We start from the raw sequence: 12,790 nt of genomic DNA on the forward strand, positions 1-12,790 counted from the left end.
TTTCTATATAAAATTTTCTCAAAATTTTATTTCTATAGAAAATTGAATTACCTCTTAGAGAGGAATATTTTGCAAAATTTAGCAAAACGGCAAGAATTCTACCAAACAGTAAAAAGATGTGCCATTTTTGGTAGAATTCTATCAAATGTGGCAACCGCGTATGGCATTCATTTAACTCATTATTGCTATTGTTGCTGCTGCTGTTTCTGCTGCTGCGGGTGTTGTTCGTTCCATGTCATTTAAAGGACAGTGTCAGATGCACTTTTGCTATTATTACCATTGTCATTGTTGTTGTAACTGCTGCATTTTTTTTGTGATACTGGGAAATTTTGTTTATTTTTGTTGTTGTTGGCTGTGCATTGCAATTAACTTTGGTTGATTTTAAAATGGGTTTTTGTCAGGCCAACGACCACCTTCGCCATTCTTAAATTTTTTTCTCCTACCATTTTTTATCAATTTTATTTTCGTCCATTCTTTTTTTAATTTTGAGTTTTTTTGCATTTGCGCAATTAAAACTTCTCGTTTTTTTTGCTCCTATGTATGAGTGTTTTCCATATATGTATATATTTTGTTTCATTTTCATTTTTTTTTCAAACAGAATCCTCTGTATTCCCCTACTATGGTTATGTTTGATGCATCACACCTCTTTCATATTACCTTCGTGGTCTTTCCATCCCTAGGGTATTCATTTACGTGTATATATTCATCACTCATTGTTAAGTTGGGTAGGGGTTTAAAAATGTTTTTTTTTCGGGTTTAAATACATATATTTTGAAATACTAAATGATAGCCAAGGATGGATGTAATGAAAATGTTTTGAAAGAGATGTTGAAAATTAATTTGTCATTTACATGAATAAAATATCAATTAGGTAAAATTGTATGTAACTAATAAATATTTGAATGGTATTTAATATAGATCAATTCAATGAAATAGTACTTTGTTTATAATTAATTTAATTTAAATTATCTACATAAAAAAGTAAATAATTCGTTTTCCCCAAAGGAATTTTTAAATAAACAAATTTTGTTCAAGGAAAATCTTTGAAATGATATTTAGAGAGCAAAAAATAATTTTTTTTTAAATTGATATTGCTTCAATCACGAAAATAATAATATCATTTACTGAATTAATTAACATTAAAAAAATATACTTGATTAAAAACTTAATTGATTTCTTTGGAGCTTATTAAAAATTTTAGTGATTTTGATCGCAAAACTAAATCAATTAAAAACTAAATTCATACAATCAATTATTTAATATATTGTTATTTATAATTATAGTTGAATTTTTCTTTTGGAATTAGGCCAAATTTATTAATTACAAATATTATTGTATTTAATTGAATTTTAATAAAATTAATATTTTAATAAAAACGTAAAATTTTTTAATAATTTTCTGACTGACTTTAATTTTTAATTTGATGAAAAATTAATTATATCAAATATTCTGTTAATTGAATACGTTATCAACTTCCATTAGGAGATATTGAAAAATGTCATTTGATTGAAACCCCGTGATTTATATATAAAACTCTGTTGTCTAGAACATCCCACAATCCCAAATTGTTACGAAGCTAGGTTTTTATTAAGATATATTTGAATATTTCATAACCAAAAATCCATTTTCCAAACACTTAGCCGAATATTTAATATAAATCTGATGTTGTAAAACTTACCTAACACTCTTCAAATCACCACTAATTGATGAATTCGGAGATGGTTTGGAACTTAAATCTAAAGGTTGTTCACCGGTGGCATCACTGGGACTTGGTGAATCCTTTAGAGAAGGACTAATAGCGGCGGCTGATGTATCTGAGGTAGTTGGTGTAACCGAATCTGGTTGCGATTGTTGCTGTTGTTGTTGATTCATCCAATTGAAATCTAAAGTAAAACATAGAAAGAAAATACATTAATGTTTAAAAAGCACATGAAGAAAAGGCTTAAAACAAAAAAATAAAATAAAACAAGTGTATACGGCCGTAAGTTCGGCCAGGCCGAATCTTATGTACCCTCCACCATGGATTGCGTAGAAACTTCTACGAAAGACTGTAAAACGTCTTAATATCGTTTTCTAAATTGTGCGTTAGTCCATACGTGGTATATATTAGACAAAAAAACGTATGTATAGGTAAGTCTACAAATAATTACGAATCGACATGGACTTCTGCACCGTACGTAGAGAGCCAGAATATAAATATGGGGGTCGCTTATATGGGGGCTATATAGAATGATGAACTTGATATGGACCACTTTTTGTGTGATTGGAAATCGATTTATTTGAGGGATATATATAACTATAGACCGATATGGACCTAGTTATGCATGGTTTTTAACGACCGTATACTAGCACAATGTACCAAATTTCAACTCACTCGGATGAAATTTGCTCCTCCAAGTGGCTCCAAAACCAAATCTCGGGATCGGTTTATATGGGGGCTATATATGATTATGGACTGATATGGACCACTTTTGGCATGGTTGTTAAATATCATATACGATCACCACGTACCAAAATTTCAAGCAGATCGGATGAATTTTGCTTCTCCAAAAGGCACCGGAGGTCAAATCTGGGGATCGGTTTATATGGGAGCTATATATAATTATGGGCTGATAGGAACCAATTCTTGCATGGTTGTTGGATACCATATGCTAACATCTCGTACCAAATTTCAACCGAATGGGAAGAATTTTGCTCTTCCAAGGGGTTCTGGAGGTCAAATCTGGGAATCGGTTTATATGGGGCCTATATATAATTATGGACCGATACCGACCAATTTTTACATGGGAGTTTGAGGCTATATTTTAACACCACGTACCAAATTTCAACTGAATCAGATGAATTTTGGTCTTCCAAGAGGCTCCGGAGGTCAAACCTGGTGATCGGTTTATATGGGGGCTATATATAATTATGGACCGATGTGGACCAATTTTTGCATGGTTGTTAGAGACCATATACTAACACCATGTACCAAATTGAAGCCGGATCGGATGAAATTTGCTTCTCTTAAAGGCCTCGCAAGCCAAATCGGGGGATCGGTTTATATGGGGGCTATATATAATTATGGACCGATGGGGACTTATTTTAGCATGGTTGTTAGAGACCATATACTAACACCATGTACCAAATTTCAGCCTGATCGGATGAAATTTGCTTCTCTTAGAGGCCTCGCAAGCCAAATCGGGGGATCGGTTTATATGGGGGCTATATATAATTATGGACCGATGTGGACCAATTTTTGCATGGTTGTTAGAGACCATATACTAACACCATGTACTAAATTTCAGCCGGATCGGATGAAATTTGCTTCTCTTAGAGACCTCGCAAGCCAAATCGGGGGATCGGTTTATATGGGGGCTATATATAATTATGGACCGATGTGGACCAATTTTTGCATGGTTGTTAGAGACTATATACTAACACCATGTACCAAATTTCAGCCGGATCGGATGAAATTTGCTTCTCTTTATATGGGGGCTATACGTAAAAGTGGACCGATATGGCCCATTTTCAATACCTTCCGACCTACATCAATAACAACTACTTGTGCCAAGTTTCAAGTCGATAGCTTGTTTCGTTCGGAAGTTAACGTGATTTCAACAGACGGACGGACGGACGGACGGACATGCTCAGATCGACTCAGAATTTCACCACGACCCAGAATATATATACTTTATAGGGTCTTAGAGCAGTATTTCGATGTGTTACAAACGGAATGACAAAGTTAATATACCCCCCATCCTATGGTGGAGGGTATAAAAAGTCATTTGTCATTCCGAAATTCCATTTTGGAACTAAAATTGTAAACATTTGGAAATTGTTTGAATTCCAACATTTTTCAAACATTGCGAATATTTACATAATACTCAAAATTTTCTTAGAACCGAAATGGAAATATTTGTAATTTTCTAATCATTACTGACTTCTTTTTTTTTGTAAAAAGACAAGTACGCGAGCAGACCTAATGAAGAAGGATTGGAGTTCATGCCAGAGCTGTATTAGCGATAATCATAAAATTATCAAATCAATTCCAGAAAAATGTCAACGAAAATTTCAAGGCGTTGTGAACATGTGCCCCAGGAAAATACCCCAAAACCCAAATGAAATAGGGCCACAAATGTGGGGCCACGCTTTATAATGAATATGAGCCCCATGAAAATGAGCTCCAACAAAATGTAACTTAAGCATGAAAATCGATGCCAAAATAAAACCGTTTTCTCTTTTGATTTAAAAGACCGTGTGAAAATGAACCCTAACTAATGGAACAAATTTGCAAAACCCAAATCTGGTGCGACCTAATGCTATTCAGAACAACAAAAGTGTGTATAGTTGCCCCCATTATCAAATCGCAGAATGCGAAAATAGGCATCACTTGAAAACGAAGAAAAATCCCAAAAAGAAATTTGGGGTTCATTTTCATTTGAAATATTGGGGTTTATTTTCAAATTGCAAAAATAATATAAAGCCAAACCCAAAAAAAACATAAAAATTTGGTGTTGTTGTATTCCATATAATTTTTTGGGGACCTACTTTATTTAGGTTTTGAGGCTCCTTTTCATGGGGCCTATATCCATAACGACAAATTTCGATAGCCGATTTATATTTATTTTAGTTTATGAAAATTAGTTGATTAAAATTTTAAATTTCCTTATTTTAACTATTTTTTTTTACTTTAATGCCATAAACCAAAAACGAGAAAAAAGTTTTCACAAATAAAGTAAACTATTTTATTAAATTGGAAATTCGCACAAAATAATTTACATTTTTCTAAAGTGAGTAAATTTTATTTAAATTAAGTTAAAATTTTACTTAAATTATTTTAGAAATTCTAAAACTTGAGAATTGAATTTTATAGCCCTTAAAACATTTTAACAAATTTTTTCTCCAAATTGTTTCTTCAAAATATGAACTTTTCTTAAGCAACTAAAAAAATATTTTAATAGTATATACAAAAATATTAACTTATTTTTTCCATGTTGCAATAAGTAAAATATTTTAGTTAAAATTTTTTATGTTACTTTTTGTTTTTGAGTTGAAAATTAACTTGCTATGTTTTTATTCCTCCTAATTTTATTTTTCGAAGATTTTTAAGAATTATTAAAAAAAATTTAATTTATTTTAATATTTCTTTTTTCAATTTGTCAAAACGTATTTTCTTATTTTTCTAGTTTTGCTGCAATTAGTAAAATACTCTATTTAAAAGCATTTCTTTAATGTTGTTTTTTTTTTTTTAATTTGTCCAAAAAGAACTTATTTGTTTCATGTTGCTATTAGTAAAATATTATAGTTAAAATTTCTATTTTTTTGGTGAAAAATAACTTGTTGTCTTTAGATATATTTCTCCTAATTTTATTTTTCCTATTCAGTTTATTTTTTAATTTTTATATTAAGAATTGTTTAAAATTAATTTTTTTTCTTCAAAATATGAAATTTCCTTAAACAACGCAAAAAAAAAATTATTTTAATATGTTTTTCTTCAATTTGTCAAAAAGTATTAACTTATTTGTCTCATGTTGCTAATAGGAAAATATTTTAATTAACATTTTCTATTTTTTGGGTAGTGAAAAATTATATTGCTCTTAATTTTATTTTTCGTATTAAGAGTTTTTTAGAAATTGTTCGTATTCAGAATTGTTTAAAAATATTTTTTTCTTCAAAATATAAAATATTCTTTTCTTAAGCAACTAAAAACAAATGTTTAATTACTTTTTTCGATTTATATTAACTTATTTGCTTTATGTTACTATTAGTAAAATAATTTAGATAATTTTTTTTTGTAAAAAATTAACATGCTGTCTTTATATTCCTCCTAATTCAGTTTTTCAAATTCAGAATTGTTTAAAAATATATTTATTTGTATAATTTTTCCAAACTTACTTGGTAATATTGATTGTATGGCTGCAAACTGGGCTGCCACCGAATCCATTGACGTCATCTTTTGGGTTAGTAGTTTACTTAAAGTCAAGCGATTATTTTCGTTTAATGGACTTCCGACAGTCATTAATGGAGTGTTACCATTAGAGGTGACTGTAGCCAATTTAGAAGATTCTTCGTTGGAATCGCTATCGCAATCCGGCTGAAAAATAATATTGAAAGATTAATAATATTAATATATATATATATAATATTCCAACAGAAAAAATATATTGTTTTTCAAGCAGGAAATTAATTGGTTGATTTAATTTTTAATTGAAATGTCTTTACTCATAGAAATAATAGTATTAATCACCAAAGTCAATTAAAAATGTAATTGATCAAATTAAAAAAATAATTGATACAATTCAATTTTGTGGTTTATTTTTGTTTCAATTACAAACTTTGAGTCAATTAAAATTTTAATTGCATATATATATATATATATATATATATATATATATATATTTTTTTTTTTTTTAATTCAATTAAAATAAAAATTCAGGAAATACTATACACAGTAAAAAATTTGAAATTTGAAAAAAAAACTATATCTCAAAAATTTTTTTACATTAAAACTAACTACTCTGAAGTGGACACCTTTTTGAAAGAAAGAATACTGAAAGTTGGGCATTTATGAACGGTGCGTTCAGACTATAAGTTTATCCGGATGACATATGTCTGTTTGTAAAAAATCTTACTGTGTGGCCAGACGCTACGAATTTTCGGCGATGGCTAAATAATCTATAAATGTATTATCGATCACATTAACAAGCTGCAGTATTGATTATGACGTCTAACATAACTTATAGTGTGGCCAACATCTGGGATACGTCTCGAAATATTGGACACGGACATTATCGTCCGGATAAACTTGAACGACTCATAAGCTGGGAATACTGTATACATTAAAGACTCAATTTTTCAAATAAAAAAATAAACTCTCATAAGTGCAAAGTGGGAGTTTTTTTTTGAGAGGTTCCTTTATGTGTACCAAAAAAGGTAAAATTTCTGTTTGCTTACCTTTTTTGTGTGGTCCGTTTCGGACCCGTTGGGGCCAGATTCGGCCACCAATTCGCCTTTGGAGTTCACTGTGAGTAATTTGCCTTTAATACAGAAATTACACTTCTCATCCGGTTTCCAATCGATGGGTTCAATGGGCGGTGTTGTTGGCGGTGATGATGGCTGTAGTGTACTTTTGATAGGTTCTTCTAAATTTGTGGTTGTTTTTGTGATGCTGCTGTTATCTTTTGCAGATTTATGTGATGAGTTATTATTGTGGTTGTTGTTATTGTTATTACATAAATTCTCTTCACCTTGCTCTTGTGATGCTGTCAAAATAGAAAATGATTTCAATGTAAAACAAAAACCATATTTAAAAATTATGAAGTTTTAGGTATGTGTCAATTTTTTTTAAATATTTTATACAAACAAAAAAATTTTAAATAAAAAATATTAATTAATGATTTGAACAAAACAAACAAAATACAAAGAAAAAATTTCCTCTGAAGGAAATTTAAGACAAACGAAATGCCTTTTTTATGTAGTGTAATTGAATTAATTAAAAAGTTGATTGAAGTTTAACACTTTTTCAATTAAAAATAATTGATATAATTAAATTTTAACTAAATTGTGGGGCCCACTCTGTATTTAAATACTTTATGTTTAAATATTTGATTTTCACAAAGTAGACTAGATTTTTATGTTGAAACAAATACCAAAAAAGATATTATTAATTTTTTGATTTTTCCTTAAAACAAAAGTGAACTTTTAAATTCGCTCTCAAAAATACCTATATATTGGTGACCCCGACATGTCGACGGAAGACAATGGAAGTTCCTCAAATGGAGGAACAACTGGTTCAGCTCAACAAGCGAATTCAACACCTGAAATCGCAGCAACTACCACGGTTCAAAAATTACCACAATTTTGGACGGAGCAGCCTCAATTATGGTTCATACAAATTGAATCCATATTCCAAATATCCAGAATTACAAGGGATGAAATCAAATACTCCCATGTAATTTTTAATTAAAAAAATAATTGATACTATTAAATTTTAATTAAATTGATACTATTAAATAATTAAAAAATTAAATTAATTTTTAATCACACTCAAGGGCTTAGTCAGTTAAAAATGATTGGAAATTAAATCTTTAATTCAATTAGTTAAAATATTAATTGAAATTTGCTTATAAAATCAAATAATTGTTTTTATCAAGCATTTTTGCACCCAATTAAAACTGTGATTCATATTATCATTTTCGTGATTGAAGAGTTTTCAATCACAAAACTAAATGTATCAAATAATTTTGTGGTTGAATGAGATTTTTTTTTGAATATTTATGACAAATGATGCAACGGTTATCTCAAAGTTTTGATATTATATTTTTGTAGCATCACATGAAAATTTTCTTTGTCTAATCTTTCCTCAGAAATGAAAAGTAATGATTTAAAAGAAATTGAAAAAAAATTGTAAATTACACAATAATGAAAATGAACCAAATTTATCATACTTTAGTTTTTACTTTTCGTAATTTTACTTTAGTTAAATGAACAAAAGAGGAAGAATAAGTTTTTTACTAAATAAAAAAAAACAAAAATAAATAAATAATTATATTTAATTTTTTTTAAATATTTACTTATTTATATCATATCTGTTTTTGAATATTTTTTTTATTAAAAAATTTCTAAAAGTAATTTTCACTCTTTATTTTTTTGTGATTGTAAGCAAATAATGTTTACCTTTATTTAAATTCTTCTCCAGCGTTTGTTTTTCTTTATCCCTTTCTTCCTGTTTTATTGTTGTGTGATGTTTATCTCTTAACTCCTGTTGATTGTTGATTTCTTCAATGCGGTGGTTATCTTCGAGGTTTATTTGATTGTTATTGGCTATTTTGGGGTATGTATCAATGGCTTCGAATTTATCCAGCTCTTTCTTCAGTTCGATATTGTTGTCTTCGATTGATGCAACAAATTGGTCGGAATTTAATTGGGTTCGCATTAATGTGCCTTGAAATTGCTTCCATTTCCTGCGCCCCATTAACTCCTCAGCGACCCGTTCTAAGCCTAAGGAAAAATGAAAAGAAAGGAAAATTATATTTCAATTAAACAAAAAAAAAAAAAAGATTAATTTATTGTAATATAGATTTTGATCTTCATTTAAGGATTTTGGAGTTTATTCCGAGCCGAAGCTGCGGTTTCTCAGTAATGGGGTTAGGTGATTGGACTTTAAAATGGGTATATTTTCATGCAAGAAAATTTTGTTGGGCCAAGGGTAATTTGGCTTTAATAGTTCTGGAAAATTATTCTAAAGTAATGAAATCGTCTTTATATTTAAAGTTGACTTTTTGCATCTTGACTACAAAGCCAAAAAATCGTTAAAAAATAGATTTAAATTTGGAATTTTAATTTTTGGTTAACACAAATATGAAGAATTTTGATATTACCGACGGAAAAACGATTATATTAAGATTTCTGTCCTAGTATGAAGTATGCTAGACTAAAATTCAAAAGTGTATTTGCTTCTTAAGTGAATCTTTAGTCCAATTATTCGCTTCTTTGGTCAAACCAATCAATAACAAAATCTTTAGTGTAAAGACCGAATAAACTGAGATTTGACAAAAATGGCATCCATGCACATTTTTGTTCTTCGGAATAGTATTGTAAAGCAACAGTGATTTAAGATTTTCTCCTATGAACAGAGTCCAAAATGTGCTAAAGCGATTCCCAAGAGATTCGTACTGAGTAACACACGGTTTTCACACGGTCTTTTCAATCAAAAGAGAAAATGAATCCTAATTTTATTTTGGGGTCGATTTTAATGCTTGAGTTACATTTTGTTGGGGCTCATATTCATTATGAAACGTCGCCCTGTTTTATTTGTGGTTTGGGGCTCATTTTTCTGGGAACCAATTTCATACTGCCTTAGGTTACAGATCTCATTTATATACAGAAAAAAAATATCACCAACATTTTCCGATTTCCAATTAAAAAAAATTGAATTTTAAAACATATTCAATTAAAAATTTAACTGATTCAAAAAATTATTTTTTATTTGACACATGAATCAATCACAGCAATTAATCAATTAATTTTTTAATAGACTTTGGTGATTGATGCTATCAAGTCTGCACAGAAAATTTTGAGTTTAAAAAAATATTCAATTAAAAATTTAATTGATTCAACAAATTTTTTTAATTGAAATAAAATGCAATCACACAAGTACCAATATTTTTTTTAATTGGATCAATTACTTTTTTAATTGATACTATCATTTGTGTGATTGAAGACATTTCAATTAAAACATTAATTGGATCAATTAATTTCGTGATTGAATCAGATTTTTGTTATATTGTGTGATTGAAGACATTTTATTTCAAAATTAATTGGATCAATTAATTTCGTGATTGAAGACAAAACCTATTTTGTTCTGTGTAGAATTTTAATTTTTTGGTAATATATTAACAACAAGGTTATTCACGAAAAAATTCCAGTTTAAAAAATCCAAATTAGAGAGATTTCATATCTCAGTTATTTTAAAAATTTATTTGGTTTTTTAATCAAAAATGTTTTTCTTTACTTTATGGAAAATTTGCTTTACTTCAAAGATTACGATTTTAACGGAGGTGCACAAATTTCGAAGATTTAGGACACGAATTTTTAATGAAAAAAATGTTTGATGTCTTATATTACTTACTTTTAGTCTGAATTTTTATTTAGAGGGAAAAGAGCGTTCGGCTCGATGGAAATTTATGTCATTCTTATTTATTTTAAATTACAAATACTAATCAAAATTCCAAAATTTAATAAAGTCAACATTTGATTAACCCCTAGCCCCATGCAAAATATATAATTTTGCGATTTAAAATATACATGCTACGTAGTAGTTGTAATAAAGGCAGTGTCCTTCTCCATTTGCTATTTGATATACTCGCATTTGAACTATGCGTGAATTCAATTTGATTTGAATTTTGTGTTTTGTTTTTTTTTTTTGATTTGTTACTTAGTAGCATTTTTCCCTCCTCATTATACAGGGTATTATTTTTTCAAATAGAAATTTCTGTGATTAATGAAATGCGAGGCTATTTCTATAAAAACACATTAAAATTGTATGTGCGTTTTAAAGATTTCCCCAATCATAATTAGAGTGAGCCAATGTTGAAAATACCATAGAATTACTAATGAAGTCAACATTTTGTTACAATTTTCTAATGGCGGCAAACTGTATTTATTTCCATTAAATCTTTACGCATTTCATATATGGAAAATTTGTATAGGCCAGAGATATACGTGGCAAGGAGGGCGTAGCAATATACAGCTCACGCATATTGCTAGTTATATGTTAGTATATGGGGTCAGGTTAAATTTAAAAATTACCTTGGTGAAGTTATAAAATCCACACACATACACAATCACGCACTCACATGCATATACTAACATTCGAACGGATGCACGTGAGCCATTTGAAAACAAAGTACTTTTTTACAGTTCTGTTTAAAAAGTTTGTTTACTTATATTCGTACGTTGTATGTATGTGTGTGTATTTTTATACATAAGGGTGTCTTAAATACTTATACTAAATATCGATTTGTAACAGCAAATTTTGTCAAAATTTTATTTATATAGAAAATTTTTGCAAAATCTTATTTCTATAGAAAATTTTGTCAAAATTTTATTTCTAAAGAAAATTTTGTCAAAATTTTATTTTTTTTTTAGAAAATTTTGTCCAAATTTTATTTTTATAGAAAATTTTGCCAAAATTTTATTTCTATAGAAAATTTTGTCAAAATTTTATTTCTATAGAAAATTTTGTCAAGCTTTTATTTCTATAGAAAATTTTGTCAAAATATTTTGTTTCTATAGAAAATTTTGTCAAGCTTTTATTTCTATAGAAATTTTTCTCTAATGTTGTATTTCTATAGAAAATTTGTTCAAAATTTTATTTCTATAGAAAATTTTGTCAAAATTTTATTTCTATAGAAAATTTTGCCAAAATTTTATTTCTATAGAAAATTTTGGCAAAATTTTGTTTCTATAGAAAATTTTGTCAAACTTTTATTTCTATAGAAATTTTTCTCTAATGTTGTATTTCTATAGAAAATTTGTTCAAAATTTTATTTCTATAGAAAATTTTGTCAAAATTTTATTTCTATAGAAAATTTTGTTAAAATTTTATTTCTATAGAAAATTTTGGCAAAATTTTGTTTCTATAGAAAATTTTGTCAAACTTTTATTTCTATAGAAATTTTTCTCTAATGTTGTATTTCTATAGAAAATTTGTTCAAAATTTTATTTCTATAGAAAATTTTGTCAAAATTTTATTTCTGTAGAAAATTTTGTCAAAATTTTATTTCTATAGATGATTTGGTCAAGAATTCATTTCTATAGAAAATTTTGTCAACATTTTATTTCTATAGATGATTTGGTCAAGAATTTATTTCTATAGAAAATTTGTTCAAAATTTTATTTCTATAGAAAATTTTGTCAAAATTTTATTTCTATAGAAAATTTTGTCCAAATTTTATTTCTAAAAAAAATTTTGTTCAAATTTTATTTCTAAAGAAAATTTTGTCCAAATTTTATTTCTATAGAAAATTTTGTCAAAATTTTATTTCTAAAGAAAATTTTGTCAAAATTTTATTTCTATAGATGAGTTGGCCAAGAATTTATTTCTATAGAAAATTTTGTCAAAATTTTATTTCTATAGAACATTTTGTCAAGATTTTATTTCTATAGAACATTGTGTCAAAATTTTATTTCTATAGAAAATTTTAAGAAAATTTTATTTTTATAGAAAATTTTGTCAAAATGTTATTTCTATAGAAAATTTTGCCAAAATTTTATTTCGTTTTGTTTGTTATTGTTGGCTTCTCTT

General features: G+C 27.7%; 1 protein-coding gene across 2 annotated transcripts in view; it reads right to left on the reverse strand.

Annotated features, from left to right (window-relative positions):
- The window catches only part of Eip93F (Ecdysone-induced protein 93F), a 586,579-nt gene that overhangs the window by 56,338 nt on the left and 517,451 nt on the right, over nucleotides 1-12,790 (reverse strand). For both annotated transcript variants that reach the window (XM_075291853.1, XM_075291854.1), the window contains 4 exons: nucleotides 8,659-8,982; nucleotides 6,937-7,244; nucleotides 5,878-6,076; nucleotides 1,679-1,883 (listed from right to left, as the gene is read on the reverse strand). In XM_075291853.1, the coding sequence (XP_075147968.1) occupies nucleotides 1,679-1,883; nucleotides 5,878-6,076; nucleotides 6,937-7,244; nucleotides 8,659-8,982 (1,036 nt within the window). The remainder of the gene's footprint in view (nucleotides 1-1,678; nucleotides 1,884-5,877; nucleotides 6,077-6,936; nucleotides 7,245-8,658; nucleotides 8,983-12,790) is intronic.

This window comes from Haematobia irritans, chromosome 1 (assembly GCF_050003625.1).
Source record: "Haematobia irritans isolate KBUSLIRL chromosome 1, ASM5000362v1, whole genome shotgun sequence".
NCBI classification, from domain to species: Eukaryota; Metazoa; Arthropoda; class Insecta; order Diptera; family Muscidae; genus Haematobia; species Haematobia irritans.